The sequence below is a fragment of the Toxorhynchites rutilus genome, chromosome 2 (genome assembly GCF_029784135.1).
Source record: "Toxorhynchites rutilus septentrionalis strain SRP chromosome 2, ASM2978413v1, whole genome shotgun sequence".
NCBI classification, from domain to species: domain Eukaryota; kingdom Metazoa; phylum Arthropoda; class Insecta; order Diptera; family Culicidae; genus Toxorhynchites; species Toxorhynchites rutilus.
Window position 1 is genome coordinate 316,706,061 of NC_073745.1, and position 27,035 is coordinate 316,733,095.

Consider the following 27,035-nt stretch of genomic DNA (forward strand, 5'->3'; position numbering starts at 1 on the left):
GCATAAGGCGCTAATATAATAAAGCGCTTATTTTTATGTTATCAAAAATAGGGTGACCAAAATTGTCGATGAAAGAAAAAAAATAACTTAACGATAAGCTCTAAAAGTCGTACGAAGACAGTTTTGATGTAGAATTTGAAATATAAAAGTTAAAGCAGAAAAAACACGTTTTTTCATGGTCACCCTAATGCAACTTAGAAAAAAGCGGTAAATCGATTATTTTAAAAGATAGAAAAAAGCTTTGTTCTACAAAGTTGTTTAAAATAACTGGGGCTATAACATTGTTAAACTATGTTCATCTCTATCTATAAAGATGAGAAAGTTAGATTTTTCATTTCATCGACAATTTTGGTCACCCTATTTTTGATAACATAAAAATGAGCGCTCTATCATATGTAACAACTTTGTCTAAGACAGTTTTTGTGTGAACTATAAATATCTCCCAAAAAGTTGTTTTTAGCGCTTTCTATCTGAGTTGCATTAGGGTAACCATGAAAAAACGGGTTTTTTTTACTCTAACTTTTATATTTAAAATTCTACATCAAAATGGTCTTCGTACGACTTTTAGAGATTATCAATACCAATATTTTGCGATGCAGAACATGTCAATATCTTAATCCTGCTCAAAGTTATTGATGGGTTTTCATCCAAGAACTCATGATTTTAATTTTAATTTACTCAAACACAAAAAATAACATAGTTTTGAAAATCACATATTACATAGAGTGAAATCTGTTCTTTCAAATTCCGTCAACAAACATTTTTTATGTTTACGCCAGAAAGAAAGACAAACAAATAAAAAAAGGGCGTGTTTTTTGGGAAGAAATATCAATAACTTTGAGTAAAGCTGAGATATTGACAAGTTCTGCATCGAAAAATGTTTGTATTAGTATGCTCTAAAAGTCTTTCCAAGACAGTTTGCATGTACAATTTGATATATAAAAGTTAGAGCAAAAAACAGTTATTTTCATGGTGACCCTAACATAGCATGGAAAAAAGGCGCTATATCGGTTATTTCAAGAGATAGCGAATAGTTGGAGCTACAACATTGTCGAACTATGTTTACCTCTATCTATCATGATAAGAAAGTTATATTTTTTATTTCATCGACAATTTTGGTCACCCTATTTCTGACAACATAAAAACGAGCGCTCTATCATGAGTAACAACTTTGTCTAAGACAGTTTTTGTCTAGAGAATAACTGTCAAGCTCTAAATGCTAATTTCCACTTAAATGCATCTCCTGGGCCATTGTGCATTGGTGTGCAAAGTATCAGAATTTGTTCACTGTGAAAATAGTTCTTAACGTTAACTTTATTTCACAAAAATGTGACCTGTTTTCTGATTTGGCACCTTTTCCTGAAAGACGTAGTTCTACGTCAAAAGACAAACAAAACACGCGATTTGTTTTCCTCTATTTGTTTTTATTTTGTTTTAATTTTGTCTTAGGTGAAAATGGAGGATGTGTGACACCCAAACGGCATCATGTTAACCGGCTACTCGGGAGATTTTCCGTCATGTTTTCAGCAGGCAATCGTCGCATAAACAACGCTTAAACAATATCGGAGCGGTCTTCGATTATCATGGGCACATAAACAATAACATTCATGTCTCATTATAAACTTTACAAAATTGAGAACTTCCTGATTGAAAAGTGCTGATGATTGGTAGATGGTATTGGTATAGGTGATGAGCGGTAGAACAAAGTTTAGGAACAGCATAATCGGTTTAGTCAGAGGATAGTTTAAATGAGTCAATATACGATTGGCGGGTTGATTATGATCATACTTAATTTAGAACGAAAAGAATAGATTAACGAAAGCCATCTCGCGTTGCGTTGCGTTCAAAATTTTTATAAATCAAGATATGCAGTGTAATAAATTCAATATTTTAAAACCCTGCTTTCGAGATGAGAAAAAAAACATTTGGTACGAAATCATAGTTGCAATGCGATGATCCTGCAATTTTTGATTAACTTATTCAGAAAAGACAAGCGCCGAATTGTTTAAAAATCTCCAACGAATCGGCGTACTTTTGGATTTTTTGTTAACATGTGGAAAGCAAACTTTTTGCTCGGCTAGTGAATTGTCATGTAATGTTTTGTACACGGTGGTGGATCTATTCATAAGGTTATCACAATGTCAATGTTTGAAAACTATTTTTGACGTATAAATGAGATTATTTACCAACTTCAGTTTGCTCTAATTCCGAATATTCCAAAATAATATCCAAAGTGCCAAACAGTCGAAATGAGATAATTCCGCCGTAGTCTTACGTTAACAATGCGGTTGTATTTTCGACACCACCCTCTATAATTTTTTTTCTCTAGTTTCTTTCTCTTATTCCACAATATTTTTTTTAAATTTTTTTCTTCAATTTTTTATACTATTATATTATTTGATAATGTATTTTATGAATAGTATGAGTATTCTGGATAGTTGAATGCACGAAGAAGAAATACCATTTGTAGACCGACTAATCTTGTAACAACTCAAAACAATATAAAACAAATTGAAGGAGAATTACGATTTTAAATGGAAAACTTTAGGCAGAATTGTTCGATTTGACAGCAAATCCTCTGTTGATTTTGTTGACCATATATTATATCTTTCGTTTAAGTTGTTCGTTCAATGGGTTATCGGATTCGTAAAACAAAATTAACGATGCCATGGGCGTTCGCTTATGATCGAAACATACATAGAGCCATTTTCTAATGAACGAAATACAGATATTGAATTTTCATAATTATTCGATAATGATAAAAAAGCATGGTTGCCAGACAGAGCACAGGCCTTAATCATGGAACAATTTGTAACCAAGGTGATTCGAGCGCAAATATCCCACAGAAAGAAAGTTTTTCGCACCGAGTAAAGAAGCACACACAGATGGGCATATTTTGGGCTGTAATCATTTCACTCTTGCATCCTCTGTATCAGTCCCACCTGGTGTAATATATGTATGGGCAGGAGATGATATTAAAAGAGAGGAAGTTTTACGACACGATCGTAAAACAGCTACATTGGATGAGCTTAATTTAGTCGCGCCACCTGCCACTTTCTAGGTGATTATAGGGGTGACCAACGGTATCGGCGTTTTGTATCTTTCAGAGAGATATGAAGAAAAAACCGATGGGACGTGTGTGAACAAATTTGCGATGAACCTGAACTCTCAAACCAAGCGTTTCCATTTAATATTTGAAATGATTTCAATATCTCGTTCAGAAGGTATTCATCATCTCCCTCCACGGTCATAATTGAATCTTTGCTTGTAATTCCATTTTCTCAGCCGTTTTATTTCTTGCGTGAGTAAAACAATTATTCACGGAATATCATCGTTCCACCAGGATAGAGAGACCCCAAAGCAGGGGTGAAGGAAATAAATTTCATCACAATTCCATCGTCATCACCATCATCATCAAAATGTCTAGTCATAACAGCGAAATCACGTTCGCACGCACGCGCCCACGTGGTGATATTGATTTTGGGTCTCATAAAATATGTAGAAAAAAATCCTTCTCTACATCTGACGCACAACGTCGTTTTCATCAAACTTTGGCGGTACCATTCCTCGGAAAAATAGGAAGGAAAAAAATACTACTTGTAAAGCAAACGCGTTCGCTTCGGCTTGTCATTGCAGGAGGCCCATTTCCACGGAGTGTCCTCTGTTGACATCATCACTACTCAAGGTTAGGTGCCAATGATGGTCTGATGAATTTGGACTGGATGGGGTTTCCTCCGCCGCTAGTCGTCCGCACGTGGGATAATCAAATTCAGATCCCATCAAGATGCTGCCGCTGCTGCTGTTCTCTTTCTTCCGATCCTTCCTCACTTGGAGCTATTTCTGCTGTTGCCGGGTGGTGGTGTTCGAGAGGATTGTGAATTTGGCTGAAACATGTTCATCGGATTGCTCCGGTTGATAGAAACCGCCGCTTTGGGAGCGAAAATTCACGGAAATGGTATTTTCCTTATTTTTTTCTGTCGTATCTAGGGGTGTTTCGATACGCATGTAGAACCATGACTTATGAACAATTCGAACGAACAAAGGAGCCACATCAATTAGGTTTCATAGAATCAACGCACGTCCCGAGTGCGTTAGGGAGCCTCAATTCCCAAATCAACCAAACACGACTTTCGGTTATAACTCTCTTGGCAACCCCCTGAAGATTGGACTAATTTATCGTACAACTGAACTTTTCGGGCGTCTATCTTGGAGTTTGAAGTTCGGATTCAAATAGTGTACATTGGATGAGTCTTTCGGTCACTATTTCTTCTCCTGTTCCCAATAACACTTACAATTAGTAAAAACAAAATTATACATCATCGTGTGAATCTTTGGTACCAAATCGTATCGTCCGGGAGTTCGCTTTGGAAAACACGAGTAGTCAATAGTCTTTCTCAGAGCTAAGAGTCAACTTTGATATGTTTTAACAGCTTTCTTTAGACAAATATAACGCACATCAATTTACCCGCAGTAGCTACCATGGTGGTTTTTATTTTTACAACTGACACACACGGCGGCCTCACACTTAACACTGAGAAATGAATTATGTTGACGTAGGATTACGTATTTCGGGAACATATTGGGGTACACATTGAAAATCTAAAATCGAGCACATCGTGAAAATTGTACAATTTCAAACGCTTATTGCTCATTCATTCCATGATGGATTAATGAGATTTTTGCGTCAATTGATTTCGACACTCCATAACAATTTTTTACATTGAATAAAATAATCTATGTCATGACACTAACTATCGAACAATTGAAAAATCTCAACCTCTATCCTAACGGAAATAGCCACTTCCTATTGGTCGAAATTGACGGCACATGCGGCAGCTCATATACTTACAATTATTGACCAGTTATTTTCCGATGGATTTACGAGACATTTGCATCAATCGATCTGAACACACCATAACAATTCATCACAATGAATAAAATAATATATTATATGAAACTAATCATCAAACAATCGAAGAATCTCCAAACGGAAATACCTCGTTCTGATTTTGGTCGAAATTGAAGATACGGAGAAATCGGCATTGCAAATACATCAAAGTAGAGCAAACTTTTGTTCCCACCGAAATGTGTTCCCTAACAGAGCCTTCAAAACTAAGCTGCCTGGGGGAAATTGGTATTGCAAATACATGAAGGCCGAAATGTGTTCCCTAACAGAGGCATCAAAAACGAGTTGCCCGGGGAGAATCCACATTGAAAATATATGCGAGTCGGGGGCATGTTTTTATTGGAAGTAAGGTGAGTGATACGATTAATTCTAGCAAATAAAATTTGAATTTGAAACTTTAATGTTGGTTGCTTCGTGACATTTCATATCAATTACCGATCGTGTATTGTGAAACATTTAGCACAAGTGTAAGTGTACAATTACATATAGTAGCGGTTGTGTTAAAAATGACATGAAATATGAAATGATTTATTTCAGTTTCCATAAATAAAAACCAATGTGTCCCTAGGGTGCCAATGAAAATGGTCATCTCGAATTTCAAAAAGTTACCTCATAAAAATGTTCATCATCTCGAAAAAACACCCTATGCAAAGTATCACCTCAATCGGACTTAAGGAATAGTGGCGCAAAGCAGTCAAAGTTGGAGTTTTTTGAAAATCAAAAAATCAGAAAATCGGGGTTTTCGAAAAAAAAATCTATGCCAAATGTCTTAAAATTGCATGAAACGCAGAGATCTAGTGTTATCTCGAAACATTTTTTTTGTTGAAAAATGGCACTCTGGGACTTTTTTTTTCGGAGTACGAAACGAAAAGTATGGTTTTGGGTGCAAATGAAAATAGTTATCTCGATTTTTCATTCGGAACTTGCTACGAAATGTTGATTTGCACGATAATATTTTCATTGGCACCCTAGGGAACACACATTGGAAATATTAGCTCACTCGGACTTCATTTACTCGTGTCACAAACGTTAAAATTTAAGTTGTTTTGAAAAACGAAAAATCACCGAAAATCGAGGTTGTAAAAAAAATGATGCAAAATATCTTTAAATTGCATTATTTGTCGAGATTTACAGTTATCTCGAATTTTTTTTTGTCAAAAAAAATGTTTTTTTTGGTACTTGGTCGTTTTTTTGCCTGAAAAATCGATTTTTGACAAAAAAAAATTTTTTTGATGATAATTATCTTATATTATACATTGGTGAGTTTTTTTGGTCTTTATTCCTTTTTTTATCTTCTATCGTGGTACGCACCATCCAACGACTAATTACCATCCTTCTGTCATCATCACTCGGTTGTAAACACTGGTGGAGTGTACAAATTGGAATTTGGGCCCCCTAAACAAATTGCCCAATAAAAATTCAAGTTGAGCCGTACTTTTTGAGATAAAGGGTTGGTCCAAATAACCCCGTATGTCCAACTCACCCCGTGTTACCCTACACTTACTTCGAGGTACATCATCGGGCACGAGTAGGGTATTTTGACGACGATTTTCAGAATGATTTTCCGAGCGGTAAACTTTGAAAAATAATATCTCAAAAACGAGAAAAAGCATCTCTGATATCGGGATATCAGCTTTCAAGCTTTCAAGAAATATTTTTAAAAAATATAGCGCCCTTTCGTCCAAAGCCATGAAAACAATAAAAAACGACTACAATCAATAATTATGGAAAAGAAATCCTTTTTTTTTGAAAGTTCAATATTTTTCAATAAAAGGCTAGCTCATTGACTTCAATTTGATTTGTCGATCATCGAAATCAATTCAGTGGTTCAAATGTTAAAGTTTTTGAAAAAACAAACATTTTTGGGAAAAAGTGGAAAAACTTGAAAAATCTTAATTTAAAAACTGTAAGATCTACAAAAAGTTGGTCAGAGAATGAAATGTAGGAAATTACATAGGTTTCCATTAAAAATTATCAAAGATTTTTTGGAAAAAAATTTCATTGTAAAAAAAAATTTTGAAAATTAAAATTAATTTTTCTCGAAAAAATATGCTTTTAAAATTCTGAAAAAAATAGATAATTTCCAACAAGTTTTCGATACATCGGACGATGGGCACATTTACATGGAAAAAGTTTTTCGAACAACAACTTCTTCATGTTTTTTCTTTGAAAAATGCTATTAATGGTCTATTCGTTACATTTTTATGTATAAATTATCGCAATTTGCATGATCTGCTAACTTTTCTCTATTTAGAAACATGTCAAGAACATGTCAAACGTGAGAATTTACACACAAAAATGTTACGAACAAAACATTATTTTTTTCAAGAGTTTTCATACAAAAATGACTTATATTCCAAGAACTATAACAGAGAATGTTGACGTCTTCGACAAAAGTTCACATTTCAATAAGATCTAAAATTTTGTCGAATACACTATATCTTGACTTTGAAAAAAATAAGGATTAGTTGTATTTTTTTCAAAGAAAACATGACTTTTCCTTGTAAAAGTGCCCATCTTCCGATCTATCGACGACTTGTTGGAAATTTTAAGGACTATTCATATATATATTTTTGGTAATTTAAAAATATACGTTTTTGAGATAAATGAATTTTAATTTTTAAAATAACTTTTTTGTCAACGAAATTTTTTTTCCAAAAAAAATTTGGTATTTTTTTGTGAAATTTTAAACAATTTCCTACATTTCATCCTTGGCATGAATTCTGTAGGTATCATCGTTTTTATGTTATAAATTTTTGTCGTATTAAATTTGGGCATGGGTATCGTACTGATCGGAATTATTTTCCCTAGATACATGCCTATGAAAAATAAACATTTTTTAATTTATTTTGTGCGAAATCTTTCGAAATAGTCTCCAAGAGTGAATCATATGAAGTATAATTAATACATAATTTTATTTTTATTATGCGTTGAATATAAGACACTTTCGTCATTAATGCAATAAATATGTAATTGATGCCAGCAATGTGTATCCGAAAAGATGAGCACTTTTCAAATAACACGAGACATTTATGCAAAAAGTAGTTCTGATATTTATGAACAATCTTTTCCATCACACCAAAGTGTTACAATGGCTAAATTCTGCTGTTGTGATTTTTTGTAACACATTCTTATGCATTCAACGCACTGTGCGTTATTTTGTGTGGGTGACCCCTTTGTTTGATACTTAGTACCGTTATCTATTACTCGTAGGAGCGCCGTATTGATTCGTGAACAGGTTCATTAGACATCAAGTTTCGTTTAGGAAAAGCAAGAACTTATACTTGGTCGCGTAAAATATAAGATTAGCATGATTTCTTGCTGTGGTGGACAAGCAGACAAACGACCAGAACGGTAAAAAAGGTATGGTGGCTGAGAGCAGACAAACGACCACAAAGAGTTTTTTTTTTAATTTTAGGGTGGTCCGAAAAATCATTTTTTCCCCTTTTTCCCAAAACTGACTTTTGCATAAATTCACAGCTTTTGAATTACTGCACCGATTTAGAAGATCAACATATCATATTGAATCCAATAAACAAGTCTCCCTTGAAAATACCATTCCACCTAAAAAAATTGATTTCGTAGATCGTAGTTTAAATGGTTTCGGGCCATATTGTTTTTATATTTTTCGTTGAAATCTGAGGATTTTTCACACAACCAACACAATTACGTACAAAAAATCCAATTTTTTTTCGCGAGTATAATATTGTTTCAAAAAAAAAAAAGACTGGCTAATTGATTTTTATTATCATAATTAATTATGTTGATCATCGGAATCGGTTTAGTAGTCCAAAAGTTATGAATTTTTGAAAAAAGTCATCTTTCGAAAAAAAAAACAAGATTTTTTTGGACCATTCTAAAATGGAAATGGGCACCCTAATAAAAAAAACGAGTCTAATATTTTGCGATAAGAAACAAAACTACTATTTTCCACGAAAATCTGAGAACCACTATATCGGTTTGACGTGGAATTGCTGAGATGATATAGCAGATTTAAAGGCATGGAATATAAAAATTTGAAAAATAACATGACACTTGGAAACATGATACAAGAGGATTTATTAAATGTATACATCATTCATGGCTACACATTGTTCCCATCTTTCGAGCAATTTGGGGATACGTATCAGTAAACATTATACCCATTCATTGAACAATTTCTCGCATCTTCGTAACAACTAAAGCGCGGCACAGATAGTATGTGATGCAGAGCATTGTCATAAAGCGAAATGATCTTGGGTTGAGGTATTTTGGTTTGTTTTATCAATCAATTTGTAGTTTCATTAAGTTTTATTTGACCAAACCAAAACTACTACTTTCAAAATCATTAATCTAATCAATAGAATTTACCACTTATGGTTAAATAGATATGTGCTCCCGTGACCGAGTGGTTAGCGTCCCACACTATCATGCCGGGAGTTCGGGTTCAATTCCCGTTCTGGCCGGTAATACTTACGCAAGTAATATTTACTTACGTTGAGAAGGCCAAAGTTCCACTGGGAACGTTAGTTATAAAAACACACGGAAAAATTTTCGCTCACTGCATCACATATTTTCAGCTGTGTCAACCAATCATTATCGCGCAGAAACTGATGACAAACCGCGCACTGGCGTCTCATACTACTTTGTGCAAAGTCATCCGATAATATTTGCAATTCCCTTCGTTCTCTCTCTATCTGGGACATGTCACTGTCATCAACGCTTATCATTTGCGAGGCAAGAGGGACGAAGCTAGCGAAAAACATGAGATTATGTATATTCATAGCCGGCACAAACAAATTTATGATCATCATCCATCAACCAGGAGATCCATTCTCCCACAGCGTTCTTTTTTTCATCAGTGTAGCAGCACACAAATTAAGCTCGGATCCACCGAAATTCCGACAGTTTGTTTATTCGCTTCATATTTGGCCATCATTTTTGTAATAGCAGCCACCGTAGCGGTGAACACTCTTATGCCACTAAACCTTCCACACACAGAGAGTTGTATTTCCTTCGGCGATATTTTGTTGTTGTTGATTATGGCAGTTTGGATGAAAAAAAAAGGCAAACGCCGGTTTGCGTAGTTTCATTCACCACGCACCCCCTTCCACCCTCTAATGGAAGCCCAGCAGGGAACCATAAGTTAATAGGCAAAAAGTGGTAATGTGAGAATTTTGGTCTATAAAAGCATCTGAGGAAAAGAAAAAAACAAATTTTGGGTTCTACTGCGCAATAGATAACTGACTATGGGGCTATGGCTATGGGGTGTAAGGTTTCTGGGGAGGAATCATACGGCGGCGCTTTGAGTTGCTAGAAGACGGGGCTTCGAAGGCAAACAAGATTGGAGAAGTTTGGATCACGTGGATCCGTGTTGACGTCAAGTAGATTGGTTACACGGTGGAAAACGTTTCACGATTTTTGTTTTCTGTAGGGCAACTTGAATCACTTAGGAGACCTCTCTTTCTGCTTATTCTATGCCAAATATGCAAAGGGAAAATATCTAGCATTTTAGCATTTCTTTGACACATAATTGCGTGCAACAGCAGTGTGTTTATGGCAATAATAGCTCCCTCAACCGAAAAGAGAAGGATAGACATAAAGATAGTCAAAACAAACGTATACGGAGAATACAGTTTCGGTTATGGGGCACACGCGTCGATCTTGGTACAATTGTACTACATACACTCTTTGGATCGGATTGGGCGAATTGAATCGCACAATGAGAAGCAGAAGCAATTTTGATTCAGAAAGTAATCTGCATTAAATAAAGTCGGTTTACCAAGTTTCTCAGAAAGTTCACTATGATTTGTTTACTAAATTGAAGTAAGAAATTCCAATTCCAGAATGGCCTGAGAATATGCGGCATTTCGGTAGAACATATTCCACGAGTGGGAAGTTTTTGTATAACTTCAAAGTGATTTTTGAAGAGTCTATATTTGTCCACGAAGCACAATGCATAAGCTCCCTAAAATTCATTTCTAGAATTTCTATTGTGAATTTTTTTGCTAAAAGGGATAAAACCTATTTAAAATTATTCTTGGGTTACAAAAAACATTTTCACTCGTAAAAAATACTCGGTCCCCTAATGTTTTATTCAATTCTGGCCAATCAGCCTTTCGGCGCCGAGTTGCTCTATTGTAATCAAGTAATTTCTCAAGATGGTAGATAATGGTAGTTATTCTTGAAAGGATCTTGTTTTATGACGGATTACTCCGACATTAATGATACTTCAATAAAGGCCTAGGTTTATGCGTCATAATTTTTCTTCGTTTTAATTTTATTCAAATATGCATTTCGAATCGATACCTACAGGTTATAGGTAGTTTTCTGTTCATTCTTTTCTTTTTCACTTTCTTCTATTTTTCTTTTGTTTCTTGTTCCATTTTTCTTTTCTTTCCTGTTCTCTATTCTTGTCTTACAACGAAACATAAGTTATTTAGGGGAACATAACAAATAACAATACGTTTATATTGTATTTTCGAATGGCAAGCTGAATGAACATTTTTTTTTATATTGAAATAACAATTTTTACAATTATGATAGTCAGAAAAATTATTCTTGAAGTGCTTTATAAAACGGCAGATCCTCATGGAACCGTCCTGAAAATTCAGATTCGAGGAACATACATTCTTGATTTAAGTGAAAGTTTGTATTTGATTTGGAATAGAGGAAATATAAGTTTTACACAGGAATTGGGACAATTTTTATTCAAGAGTATTTTTTTAAAAGGGCCTGTCGATTTTAGTAAAAGAAATCTTTGATTAATTCTATTTTAAAAGTTGTACCAAAATTGTTTCTTAGAAAACGTTGTATAGAATCGATGTTTAAACGTTGAAAAAATAAAAAAACTTTTATTTTAATTTTCCAAGAAAAATTGCAATATTTCGAGTACATAGATGTTATTTTTATCCATGAGAAATAGAGCGATTTAGAAAGTTTCAAGAATAAATGTATTATTGTGGTAAAAATATAAGTTCAGGAATTACAATGAAACCAATTGAAAAAACAAATATGCTTTTAATTCTACTATTTTGCACTGAAAAAAAAAATAAGACTATGTATTTGAGATATTGCCATTTTTCGTAAATAAAAAAAGTACTAATTTAGTGCATATTTTTTCTAATTTCAAACATCCATCCTCTACAACTCTTCCCAACAAAAGACACCATTTAGATGCGACTTATAGTTTTTGGAATATCATTGGTCAGAATGTAAATTCTGTAGAAAACTCATATTCTATCTATTCCAAAACAAAACAAAAACCAAATTCATCCTAATCAAAAAGATTATCCATTCATATAGATGACGCAGTCCATTTACTTAATAAAATAAGTAAATTATTTTATTTTCTAGTTTTTAGTACATTATCTGTTTCATTAGAATATTTCTCTACAATGAAACCATTGTACTGTATTCTATCAGTCAAAAAATTTCATTTGATATCGATATTGAGTGGATTGCAGAAAATACATAGTGTGTTCTCCGAGTCAAGTTCGTTCGTTTGATACACATATCTCAATCAACCTTTTTTTTGAGATGATATGCAATCCGCTATTTTGTAGCGGCGGCTGAATTGAAATTTTTCAAGATAAGCAGTTTTAAAATGACAGCAGAGCTAAAGGTATTTTATAAAATCGGTCAGTTCCTATTGGTCAAATTTCTATTAATTTGGGATAACCATACAGACATACAAACATACATACGAACAGTTCAAGCTAAATAAAACCGTTTAATAAAGTAATTTGCTATTTTGTGATTGCGGCCATCTTGGATTTGGATTTTTCATTATCTACTGTGATCTACTATTCAAGCCCGGGTTTCGGGTTTTGAGAAAATATGCAGCCCGCCATTTGATAGTGGCAGCCATCACAGATTTGCATTTTTCATAAATAACTGTGTTCTACTAGTCAAGCCCTTTCATTTGATACCCATATTAGTGGGGTTTTGACACAATATGTAGTTCGCCATTTTGTAGTGGCAGCCATCTTGGATTTGCATTTTTCATAAATAACCGTGTTCTACTAGACAAGCCCTTTCATTTGATATCGATATTAATGACGTTTTGAGAAAATATGTATTCCGCCATTTTGTAGTCGCAGCCATCTTGGGTTTACATTTATCATAAATAACCGTATTCTACTAGTCAAGCCCTTTCATTTGATACCCATATTAATGAAGTTTTGAGAAAATATGTAGTCCGCCATTTTGTAGTGGCAGCCATCTTGGATTTGTATTTTTCTTAAATAACCGTATTATACTAGTCAAGGCCTTTCATTTGATACCCATATTGATGGGGTTTTGGAAAACCCATATTGATGAGGTTTTGAGAAAATATGTGATCCGCCATTTTGTAGCGGCCGCCATCTTGGATTTTCATGATAATGAAATACGCAGTTTTATAATGACTGCCGAGATAAAGGTGTGTTCCAAATTTCAGATCAATCGGTCAACAGGAAGGGGGTCAAATTTCTATTAATGTGGGTCAGCGCTACATACAAACATGTTACAAAGCTACAAACAAACAGATTATAGGGCAAGCTAAATAAAACTGTTTAAAAATGCATGAAACGTCGAGATCTGGTGTCATCTCGAAAAAAAATGTTGTCCGAAAATCGACCTTTTGGGACTTAGCCTTGAGAGGCAATGAAGGTATGGGAAAATATAATTATCGAATTTGAAGAACCAAGCATGTACATTTTGTTTATTGGTCCAAAAAAATGACCTGTGCAAAATTTCAGCTCAATCGGACATGATTTAGGGGTGCCTCAAAGCACTTTAAGTTTTGATTTTTTGTCATTTTTTTTATCATTTTTTTTCAAATTTGCACTGGACGTGAGATTAAAAATATAAAAGAGTGGTATCTGAGACAAAATTTCATTGTTAACGTACGACCACATCTTTAATTTCTGTACTAGGGTGTCAATTTAAAATTTTGAAAACGAGAGCGTTACGTTTGAGGTTGAGGCGCAAGGTTTTGAACGTTAATATCCCTGCCGACTGAATGAATTTTTATGACAATCATTTCATTAAAAAGATAAAAGGTCAACGAGTTACATGTGTGTTTCTTAGGGACCCAAGCAAACTATTAAAAAATCTAAAAAATATAAGCATTGGACCGGTCTCAAAAATTTAATCTCGATCGTAATTGGGCAGCGGTTGAATTTTGATGCATGGTATCGTTCTATCCGCATGCATTTGTGCAAACTGTAATGTGTTTCCCTAACACGGACCACAAAAGCGGGTACCATTGCGTTATCGTCACTGACGATGCATGCAAAAATCGAAGCTGCGAGGAATTTCGATGTCATCGGCTCTTTTCAGGGTTACTAACTGCTTGGACTAAAGTATTCCATAATTGGTTCGAAATATAACAGTTATGACAGATGCGTAAAAATATTTCGAATCGATTGATGCAAATTTTTATTGTGATTTATTAAGAAATGGTTATAAATGTTCAAAGTCTTATTTTTGTTGTTGAATTTTTAGATTTTTATATTACCCCATATACTTATATTATGAACCTTGTTCAGCTTAGTCCTACGTTAAAACACAAAGAAACCTCTTCAACTTAAGCTCCGACCTTGCACAAAAATAGCACAGAGTGAAGGTATGAAGAATTGTCGTTTGTGATTTCTTTTCCAATCGCACCCTGCTAGCGAACAGTCAACAGGCTTTCTGAAGGGCGGCCCCGACCTGGATGGCCAAAAAAAGACTTTCTTTGGCGACTTATTAGGTCATTTGAGATTTAGTCAAGTGATCGAACCTCTTGCTGCGGTTTTAGGGTGTGTGTGAAATACTGCATTGGTGTGCGTAAGTGTCCTCTAAAAATCGGTACCTTGCTGGCGGTACATTTGTCTAGGGAACTATACGGATGATAAAGCTGAAATTCGGCAAGAACACTTGATTTTTTTTACGATTATTCAAAATTAAAAAATGGTGGCTATGTTTTTTTCTCCAATTTGTATAAAAATTCATCACTTAAAATGCTCATATAAATCGAAAAAACGCTGACCTACGCAATGTAACATACTGGGGATATGGCGTATATCGAATATTGCACGATCATTCACTAGCTTTCAGAAGATTCAGAAGGATTGCCGTGCCAATTGGTGTACACCAATGAATTAAAAATATAAAAGCTGTCGCATCATTTGTTTGTTTTATTTTTTGACGTAGGACTACGTCTTTCATTTCTATACCGGGGTGTAAAATCAAAGTTTCGAAAACGAAAGCGTTACGCCGAAGACCGAGATTTTGAGTGTTAATAGCTCCTAAACAACTGAACGAAATGGTATGATAAACACTTCATTCGAAAGATAAAATGTCTACGCGTTCTATACTTGTTACTTTCTGATCCAAAAACTTGTTTCAATAGTCTTAAATTTGCTTTCAAATAGGCTATTGAAATCACCAATCGGTATATAAGCGAGCGTTGCTCGGAAATCCACTCAGTTCTAATTGAACAGCGATTGGAGCATGTTGTCGCTGTTGTGGTGAAGCTCTTCATTTATCATGAAAGCGCGGATGAACGGTGTCACCAAGAGTCTGTTTGTGCACCTTAGGCCAGAAGGGAATCCATCAGGAGGAGAGTGATGCTACAAACGGTTCCCCGGGAAGATCTCGAAGCAGCCGCTACACACACACATACACGCACGGAATTCTTTCCGTTTGTATCGAGAAAGATCCGGAAAATAATCTGCCAGTTCCTCTAGGAATTTAAAAATACATTCATGTGAAAGAGTTTATTTGAATGTTTTCTATCCATGTAACACTGTGACCAAATATGTTTCAATCAAGTGCTATTAACAGATGGTTATCGAGTTAGCATTAACCACTGGTGGGCTTCCAGTATCGAGGAAAATGTGGAAATATCTAATCGTTACTGAAAATAATCTGCCAGTTCCTCTGGGAATTTAAAATTACATTCATATGGAAGAGTTTATTTTAATGTTTTCTATCCATGTAACACTGTGACCAAATACATTAGGTTTTGTGATTTTGCAATCAATCGCAATCAACAGGATAGCTTCTGAAGATTATTCTTCCCCATCAGTAGGATATTTCCGTATCCAATATTGGATGCATAAAACCTTGTGCCTCCAACGTAACGCTCTCGTTTTCGAAGTTCTCCAAATATTCATTCATTCAGAATGAATTCAGATTCAACTTCATACAAATGATCTCTAAATCAACGATAGTCCTACGTCACCCTTGCGGTTATACCATAGATATAACCCACTTCCTGTTTTTTCTGAGAAACCCAACCATCTGAGCACTCAACAGATCTAATCAATAGATCATCGCTGTCCCTGACAACGATTTCATTCATGGGTAGAAGGAACCATTGACGTATTTAAAAACATGTGACTCTCGCATGAACCTTTTTCTGGGGGAAATTATTGTTAACCTACCTACCTATGGCAGGGTCAAATAACTCTTTTTTAAATTTCTGACTGAATTGCTTGTAAATAACATCACATCGTCATTTGCTTTCGCAACTTTTCTCAAAAAACACATCGATTGTATTTTCGAGCAAAAAAATCATTTAAATTTTCTACATCTATGTTAGAAAAGGGCCAAAAACTGTAATTTAGATTATATTGCGGTATGTTAAAAAAAATTTAGCTCCAATTTCCTGAAAAATTTCAAATTGATACGTTTAGCCTTTTTATTAACCGATCGATCAATTTTTTTTTAGTAAATTAAAGGCACTCTTCGTCGCAAATTGTACTGTACAATTAATAGAATGTACGGTTTGTGATTTTCGTTTTCATGTAGCACATTTCGAGTCAACGTTTTTATTCTGTTCAGTAATACTTTCATTGCCCATCATTTTATCCAAATAAAATGCTTACTTCAACGACAGTTCCTATATTTCGAAACAATAATCCCATCAATATTTTATGCCGGTTAGCGGTGACACACTTCTGAGAACATTGACGGAACCACTCTAATACAAATATGTGCTCAACCATGTAGAACTATGTTATCCGTTATATTAAATTAGATGAGCTCCGATGGCATTACAGCTTATTTATTTACTTCTCTAACGTATTCGATGGCTGTGCTACAACACGGATAATACAACCGCGCGCCTGCCGGCCGAAGGTTGTGTAAATAAGGATATCAAATTCTGTGTGAATATTTCTGGGCTACGGCGCAATTTGTACGTAAATTCTAGTCGGTATTCCCCTTCGGGGAGGATACAGCGAGTCACCATGATGTCTTGGGTCACAGAACCTACAGAGTAAAGAAATTCAATATCATAGAATTTCACAGAAGATTCTCCATTCGCATTTACATTTGCACTGCTTTTAAAAATAAACCACTCGTTTTTTCAGTGTAACAGCTCTCACTCTCTATTATGCCTGTCTCCCGACCGAACCGCCGATGACTGACTATCCATCCTCGCTCGAAATGGAATTCCGTTTTGTTTTTCCCCCATTATTACTCCGTTTTCTCGGATCGTGCCATATTTTGCAGTGCGATTCGAAGTTAAAAATACACACCATTAAATTTCCACCTCATTTACAAGCCGTGGTAACATCTCGCAGATATTATCCTGGGTTGGAGTATTCGCGTTCTGCGGCTGATGATGGGGTATGGGGTATGCATACCACAGCGACTTTTTTGGCCACGAGAGACGCGTCTCTGAAGATTCTTCGTATTGTCACGAAAAATCATTTTTCTGTTACCTTCTTTTTGGTACGAAATATTACAGTTCAAATTTATATTTAGTATACAGAAAAAGGGATATTCGATTTCGGAAATGTATTCGTTGAAGAAGTGTTCTTGTCGATGGCTTTGAAGAGGTTCGAAGGGTTATGATTGTCGTTAAGGTGCTCGAGATTTTGTAAACACTATATTTCTTCTTCGTTCTCTATTTTTTCCATTCCAGCTGACTGTGACTGTAGTTGCGTCGAGAGTGCTACGGTTGTTGTGGCCACCGTCAGCAGCAAAGATAGCAGCAGCGGTTCGATTGTTAGGGCTTCTCCGGGGGCTATGGGAGCCCCGTCCAACGGCACCAAAACGGCACATGTAAAGGTCGCAACTGGGGGAGGTCATGCGAACACGCAGACCTCCAGCAAGCGTTCGAGCAGCGGAGCCGATGGTGACTACCAGCTGGTACAGCACGAGGTGCTGTACTCCCTGTCTGCACAGTACGAGGTAAGTCTCTCTCTCTCTCTCTCTCTCTCTCTCTCTCTCTCTCGTTATTTTAGGTAATTGGGGTTTGTGTCTAGCGTTGTCTTACTCAATTGTTTCAACCTTCTTGTTTAATAGTTTTATCAATATTCGACGGAGAATCCGATTCTAAATAAAACTTATACGTCTTAATTGTATTTCAAGTGGCATGTCGAAAGATACGCATACTCTCTGCCCAACTTCTATAAGACCAACCTGATTCTATTTCGTTGCAACACGAACAGTTAGAATTTCACCAAGATACATTCATACATTGTTGAATGCTTAGAATAAAGTATATTTAACGTCAATTTCGTCAAAAGAGTTGTTTGTTTATTTATGGTGCTTAAATATGATAATTTCAGCTGTCCTGTTTCTATAAGACCACTTCAAAATCCATAAGTATTATGAATGAAAAATTCAAAACGATCGGGTGATTTACATGTCAGTAATTAGTAACCTTGCCATTTAGACTAATAACCTTGAAAATTCGTGTTGGAATACTATTTACAAAATTCTGCTGAACGGATTTCTCGATATTTTTCCCTTTTTCCGAAATTGCGACCTTGAGCTCTTCAATCGTGGTGTACCGTTTTCCCTCAGTGTAGATTCTGCGTACAAGGACCGCCCCTTAAGATTTTCAACAGGATTCAAGTCTGGAGAGCGAGCCGGCCAGTCCAAAAAATTAAATTTTTGGTCCTTAATCCATTGCTTAGTATCCTTTGTTGGTATGAATAGTAGCATTGTTTTGCTGGAATGTGATTTTTTTGTGGCGATATCCACGCAAAAACGGTAGGACAGAGGATTCCAGAATATGTATGTAATCCTTGAATGATGTGAACGCTTTCTTGAGCTTTCCGTTGCACAGAATCCCGGCCAAACCATGCACAAGTTTCCACCAAAATTCCTGGTTGAAAAATACTGTTCTTCCGTAAATCACGCCAATACCAATATTGAATTTTTTTTCGTCAGTGAAGATAACCTATGCATTGAGTGAGGATTTTTTACCAAAATTTGACGAATTGTCACCCGAGCAGTTGAGCAGTTGAAATATTGCTTTATTTGCAAATGCGATTTTGAGGTATTCGAACCTGTTCTAGCTATTTCCCGCTTATACCGGTCAGAGAGCTTCGATTTACGTAGAGCTCTCTTCTTCTTACCGTATTTTTGAAGATTCGTCAAATAATTGAGCACTACTTGATGGGATCGTCCATTCCGATGAGAAATTTCTCTTATACCAACATTTTCTTGGTGAAATGCATCATCGACTTGTCTCTCTTCTCTCTCCGTGGGGACTTTTCCCTTCGGCATTTGCTTTAATTGATTAAAACAACTGAAACAACAGAAAATTTAACTGGTCTTATAGAAACTTGACAGTCGAAAAAACGAAAACATTCGTTTACGCTCAGCGCTTGCACACACACATATGAAACTCATGAAATGTATGGTAGTCACCAATTCCTTACTCACATTATTTGTTACAATGACACAAAGCAGCAAGATTATCTCCTGGTCTTATAGAATTTGGAGAGAGTATACCAGTTTTTTCCCAACTCGAAAATGAATTGAATATGCTTTTTCCCGCCACGGTCACGGGAGGATCGAATACCGGGAGATTATCTATATTTCGCCTGAGATAAAAATAGACTCAATGGGGGTTGTTGCTATTGGACAAACCGCTCCCTCTTCAGCCGTAACGCAAATATTGAACCATTTTTTCGACTTTTAGCGAACTTTGGTTGAATGGTTCCTCATGGCTCTCACTCTTGCCAAAATTGCGGGGGTAGAATACACAAAACCGAAAACAAACCAAACAGAAGTAAGAAAAGTTCCTCCCACACGATCCAGCGGGCAATTTTCAGTATGCGTTATCGACAGTTTAATATATTTTGGCGCTGATGCTCACTCATCCGTTTTGAAGGAGTTTGGGCTGATATCCTCCCGGCCGTTTTCAAACTTTCTTGGAAGGAAGCAATCTAATTGAATTTCTTTTTATCGAATTGTGTGATGCAATTCCGTATTCCAATATTCAACAATGTTCATAGCTCAAAATCCTGTTTTTTTTATTTGAAAATATGATGTACAGCATAGTTGATGGGATATGAACAATTTTGAAAAAAAAATCATTTTCAATACACGTTTAAAAATTTTACTCAAAAGCTGGATTTAATATTAAAAACTTTTATGTTTTAAAACAGACCCGATATGTTAAATACAAATCAAAAATTCCTCGATCGTACGTATAATCATCACAAGCGAACGGATGGTCTGATCTGAGCTATCTCTATTTCGTTGTGTTCGTCTCCACCCAAATAAAATGATAGCATCAATTGAAGTGTATTCGAAAATAGTCGAAAAAAATCGAAACGCATATGTCTCTGCATTGAAAAATTTGTCCAATTGAAGTTCATTTCTTCAATTCGAATTGTCGTTGACGAGATTGAGCTTCGTGTTCCTTTATTGAGAAAATAATAATGCATTTTGAAATTGAATAAGCATATTGATAAACGTTTCACTCATTCACCAATAGGAATCCGAAAGGCCGATTGCGAATGCCCGAAAAAAAAAATTTCAGGAGAGAACTGAAAACACCACATTGCACCCTAAAACCTCCACATGCCAAATTTTGTTTCATTTGTTTGATTAATTCTCGAGTAACGCAGAAATTTGTGTTTCATTTGTATGGCAGCCCCCCTTAGAGAGGGGAGTGGAGTGTCTAACCACCAAGTGGGGGAAATGCTAAAATGCGAGGGACTTTTCGAATTTACATCTCGCCCGATTTAAACAACTTGTAACGTGTATCTCGAGTACTGCTTGTGTACTGCTCGTGTACTGCTCGTCTTTATCAAGATTCTCAACGTTTTTATTAACTTTACATAGTTTACATTGTTGCTTATCCTATGTTAGTACGGAAATAAAATGAAACAAAAATAAGGATAGAAGTTTGGTTTGACGCGTGCTATTAATGTTGTGTTTACTCAAGTCGTCGCGTCGGTCATGCGCTTATAACGTTGCACGCTGCGCATACGCCTCGAATTTAGTCAACATGACTCACAGTCATTATTCCGCTTTATCAATGTGTCAATGGTTTAAAATGTGTTTTTCATGGTTTAAAATGTTTATGTAGAAATTATCGCGAATTACATGTTCTGCAATATTTTTTCTATTTAGAAACACTTCAAGAACATGACAAACGCGAGAAGTTTTGCAAAAAAATGTTACTCTTTCTATATCTGACTATATCGCTATCTTAACTTTGAACAAAATTAGGATTAGTAGTATAAAAAACATGAAAAAGTTGTTGTTAGAAAAACTTCTTTCGTGTAAAAAGTGCCCACCTTCTGGAAATGGTGTTGTGACTTGTTGGAAATTGTAAGGGCTATTCACATTGTTTTTTTTTGAATATGAATATGAATTGAATACGTTTTTGAGAAAAATGAATTAAAAATTTTAAAAATATTTCTTCAGTATAATTTTTCATTTGGTATATTTTTATGAAAATTAAAAAAATTTCCTACATTTTATTCTTTGATTGGAAATTTGTAGATATAATAGTTTTAGGGTAATAAATTTTTGTAAAAAATAAGGTAAACATTTCTGGCCCTTTCAAAAATTAGTCTACTTTTTCTTCGTGGATTTCAAGTATGTAAATTTGCTTGAATGACCAATGTATTTACACCCACAAAATTTCACTGCAATCCGAGATGTTGCTGCCAATACAAAATAGTCTAGATGAATTTAAGTGGAAATTAGCATTTAGAGCTCGACAGTTATTCTCTAGACAAAAACTGTCTTAGACAAAGTTGTTACATACGATAGAGTGTTCACATTTTCATGTTATCAAAAATAGGGTGACCAAAATTGTCCATGAAATAAAAAATCTAACTTTCTTATCTTTAAAGATAGAGGTGAACAAAGTTCGACAATATTGTAGTCCCAGTTATTTGAGACATCTTTGTAGAACAAAGTTTTTTTTATATCTCTTGAAATAACTGATATAGCGCCATTTATCCATATTGACTTAGGGTCACCATGAAAAAAACTGTTTTAATGCTCTAACTTTTATATTCCAAGTTCTACATACAAACTGTCTTCGAAAGAATTGTAGAGCTTACTAATACAAATATTTTTCGATGGAGAACTTGTCAATATCTCCCAAAGGTATTGATATTGTTTGTCATTCTCTCTGGAGCAAACATAAACAAAGTTTATTTGTTTCATTCGAAAGATAGTTCAATCTACATGATGTGTGATTTTCAAAACTATGCTATTTTTCGTGTTTGAGTAAATTAAAATTCAAATCATGAATTTTTGGATAAAAAAACTTCAATAACTTTTAGTGAAATTGAGATATTGACAAGTACTGCATCGCAAAATGTTGGTTATGATAAGCTCTAAAAGTCGTACGAAGACAGTTTAGATGTAGAATTTGAAATATAAAAGTTAGAGCAAAAAACCCGCTTTTTCATGGTCACCCTAATGCAACCTAGGACAAAAAGCGCTAAATCGATAATATTAAAAGATAAAAAAAACTTTGTTTTACAAAGTTGTTTAAAATAATTGTGGTTATAACATTGTCAAACTATGTTTATCTCTGTCTATTAAGATAAGAAAGTTAGATTTTTTATTTCATCGAAAATTTTAGTCACCTTATTGTTGATAACATAAAAATGAGTTCTCTATCATATGTAACAACTTTGTCGAAGACGGTTTTTGTCTAAAGAATAAATATCTTCCACAAAGTTGTTTTTCAACTAAGTTGCATTAGGGTAACCATGAAAAAACCAGTTTTTTACTCTAACTTTTATATTTAAAATTCTACATCAAAATTTTCTTCGTACGACTTTTAGAGCTTATCAATACCAATATTTTGCGATGCAGAATTTGTCAATATCTCAACCATGCTCAAAGTTATTGATGGGTTTTCACCCAAAAACTCATGATTTCAATTTTAATTTATTCAAATACAAAAAATAACATATCTTTAAAAATCACATATTATATAGAGTAAAATTTGTACTTTAAAATTCCGTTAACAAACTTTTTTTATGTTTGCCCCAGAAAGAATGGCGAGCAATTGAAGAGAGCGTATTTTTTGGGAAGAAATATCAATATCTTTGAGTGAAGTTGAGATATTTACAAGTTCTGCACCGAAAAATGTTTGTATTAATATGTTATAAAAGTCTTTCGAAGACAGTTTATATGTAGAATTTGAGATATAAAAGTTGGAGCAAAAAAACAGTTTTTCTTCATGGTGACCCTAACGCAACTTAAAAAAAGGCGCTATATCGGTTAATTCAAGGGATAGAAAAAAAAACCTTGTTCTACAAAGATGTCTCAAATAACTGGGATTACAATATTGTCGAACTATACTTACCTCTATCTATAAAGATAAAAAAGTTATATTTTTTATTTCATCGACAATTTTGGTCACTCTATTTTTGATAACATGAAAATGTGAACACTCTATCATATGTAACAACTTTGTCTAAGACAGTTTTTGTCTAGAGAATAACAGTCGAGATCTAATTGCTAATTTCCACTTAAATGCATCTGGACCATTGTGTATTGGCAGCAACATTTCGGATTGCAGTGAAATTTTGTGGGTGTAAATACATTGGTCATTCAAGCAACTTTGCGTACTTGAAATCCACGAAGAAAAAGTAGACTAATTTTTGAAAGGGCCAGAAATGTTTACCTTATTTTTTACAAAAATTTATGGTCCAAAAATTATTACATCTACAAAATTGCAATCAAAGAATAAAATGTAGGAAATTGTTAAAATTTTCTTAAAAAAAACAAATAGAAAATTACACTGAAAAAAATATTTTTAAAATTTTTAATTTATTTTTCTCAAAAACGTTTCTTTTTCATATTAAAAAAAATTGTGAATAGCCCTTACAATTTTCAACTAGTCACAACACCATTTCCAGAAGGTGGGCACTTTTACAGGGAAGAAGTTTCAGTTTTGTCGGAGACAGTTTTTATCTAGAGAATAACTGTCGAGCTCGAAATGCTAATTTCCACTTAAATGCATCTCCTGGACCATTGTGCAATGGCCTGTCGAGCTGGTATGAAATTCGTCAATAAGTTCGCGATGACGGATATACAGTGTCGACATGTTCGTTGGTGTAAAGCTATTGGATCTATCGGATTAGCAAGCTCGAAAGCATTTTCTAATTGTTGTAAATGGAATGAAAATTATTATTTGACATTATTTGAATACTTAAAACACGTAGTCCTGAACCATACCTAATCATTTATCTCTACATTTTCTAATACTTCTGAGGGGAGACGAACACAACAAAATAAAGATAACTCAAATAGGACGAACCGCGCTTAACCACGCATTTGACGATTTATTATTATTTACATAAAATTAATGCTTCATATGGATATAGTTATTACTCCTGAGAATCCATTATCATTTTCGCTTCACACCCACGGAACACGAAAATCAATTCAATCAACGTGAATTCTCATTGGACTAACGACACCTTCTAGGACGTCACTGTAGAACTTATGGGAATTAAGTTTTTCCGAATGTTTTTCATTATCCTTCAAAATCTTGAATTTTTTTTTTGCCGTAACATTTTTCTATGAATGGAGACGAGCACAATAAAATAAAGGCAGCTCAAATCGGATGATCCCTTCTCGAATTTTGCGCTCAGCTCAGCAACACATATGACGAATCATTTTTATCTATGTAAATGACAAGTTTTGGCAGAAGTATACGACATTTCTAGAATAATGATTGAGCAAGTGTCTGGACCAGGACTACGTTTTTAAGTATTCGAATAACATCAATCAATAATTTTCATTCAAATGTTATCTATTTGAAACTGCCTTCGCTCTTATGAGGGTCTTCGTGGCAACAACGGAATAAAAAAAAATGTTTTGACTCGATTATATACAGTGAAAAGAAATCCGAAACTGTATATAATCGAGTCCACCCTGTATATTAGAAAATCAAATTCATTCTTCACAAAAATGTGTTTTTTTAATTCTTAAAAAAATATATGCCACCACCTGATTTTCTTCACCCATTTAACGTAATTTTCTTTTTCTGGACAGTGCGTCCAGATTTCAAGCAAGTTAAGCTTCAGAAGATTGCTCGAGAGAAAAGAGGCTATTTGGAAATAATACAAATGAGATCTAGAATGTAGATTACTGAATCTACGGCTACATAGTAGCCGACCTTGTTTCCACTGCAAGAGGACCATAGTGATGGATGCAAACATTTTCCTTTACATTCACAGGGTTTACTTTTGACGAGAGAGGTCTAAAATCTCCTCCGGGTATAATATCAAAACTCGACTACTAACCCACTTTCATCGATACACATTTCCGCACATGGCCAGCGACGAAACCAAGCGAAAAAAACAGTTTGTCCCACAAATCACAAACACCTTGTTTTCGTCGTCTACACTTTCCTGCAAACTGTGTGTGCACCCGAATGGCGACATCGGTCTCGTCGTACGAGCTCACCTCGCAAGAACAGGTTTTTTTTTATATCTACTTAACAGCAGAAAAAAAAACAAAGTGAATGTATTTTTGTTGGGAGCAGTACAAAATAAAATAAAAGCAAAAGCACCACCAGGTGTACCTCTCCGTCTCTAGGTAGAGTTTTGCTGAAACGTCACCGGACGAACGACCAAACCTCTAAAATTCGTGCAATAATAGATTTTGCAATGTTAGCATTATTCAGTTGTACCGCCAAGAACTTCCCCTCCTTCAACAATAGGTCATATTCCGTACCAACCCAATGAACTTTGCAATGCTCACTCAACAACCGACCACCGAAATTGTTGTAGTGAAGCAACCGCTGGTTTCACTTGGAGTCGACGAAAGGTTGGCTCTGAATTTCTGAGCGCAATGGATAGCCCCCGATTTGAATTTCATAACTCTAGAGCTAGTTCTAAGACCTACGCGGGCTGTTGTTGTTATTACCATTCTGGTGCAAACAGTAGCACCTGAGTTAACGTCAGCGATCGCGATTGGGAAAATACGAGCGGAGAAAAAAAAACCCAACGAGATTGAATACGAACCAGACGGGAGGAGACGAGTTAAAATTCAAAAGCGCTGATTTTGCAATTGAAATGCCACGTTGAATATGCTGTCCTGACTGACGTTTGTCGATACGTAGCGATCGAGATATGGCCATACAACACTCTCTCATGTATGGAATGCCGGAGACCTTGTGGACGCGCCATCGTCATGTTTTTGTTGTTCATTCCGCTGTTATCTCTGTGTTTTGCTCGAACTGAAGGCATTCTGCATTGTAAAGTTAGATACGAAATTATGGAGGGAAGAAGCAATGGTGAATTTTAAAGGAACATTTCCTCAAAAAAAATCTAGAACAACAATAATTTTATTCTCCTTTATTTGTGTTCACATTATTTCGTTTATATATCTTGTTCTATTCTAATCGTCGTCAGAAAGTTAGCAGACTTTAGGTTTACGGTGAGTGTTTACATGTTTAACAGCTCAGAGGAAAAACATGGATCAGAAAGAATATAATTAATGTTATCGATTGATTCACACTTACAATTTATCAGTTGTTGGTGAACTTTCATAACCATCGATGTTGAGTTTTACTTCCGAAGAAACTAGAGAATCTGGAAAAGAGTGATGTATTCTTCGAATTAAGCGATCCATTATGATAGGAGCACCGGTAAGTTTCTTCGTTTTTTCAAAAAATAATGCTTTATTCTGCAAAAAAGGTTACAAAGGGCCTGGCCGGGTAAGGGAGTAAAAAGTGCCCCCAAACCAAATCACTAGCTGTATGGCAAATATTGTAAAGGATATTAAATAAGAAATTTTGGTGGTTTATTTGAACCCCTATGTGGTTTGATGTAGGATCTATAGTGAAAAACGTACTTTTTCGATTATTTCACGCCATCCTCAAAAGATCCGAGATAAAAATTTGAAAAAAATACTGAATGTGCATCTTACTACGGTGTAT

General features: G+C 35.0%; 1 protein-coding gene across 10 annotated transcripts in view; it reads left to right on the top strand.

Moving 5' to 3' along the window:
* Positions 1-27,035, top strand: part of LOC129764506 (protein split ends) — a 268,076-nt gene that overhangs the window by 177,385 nt on the left and 63,656 nt on the right. For all 10 annotated transcript variants that reach the window (XM_055763632.1, XM_055763633.1, XM_055763634.1 and 7 more), the window contains one exon: positions 17,787-18,055. In XM_055763632.1, coding sequence (XP_055619607.1) covers positions 17,787-18,055 — 269 coding nt within the window. The remainder of the gene's footprint in view (positions 1-17,786; positions 18,056-27,035) is intronic.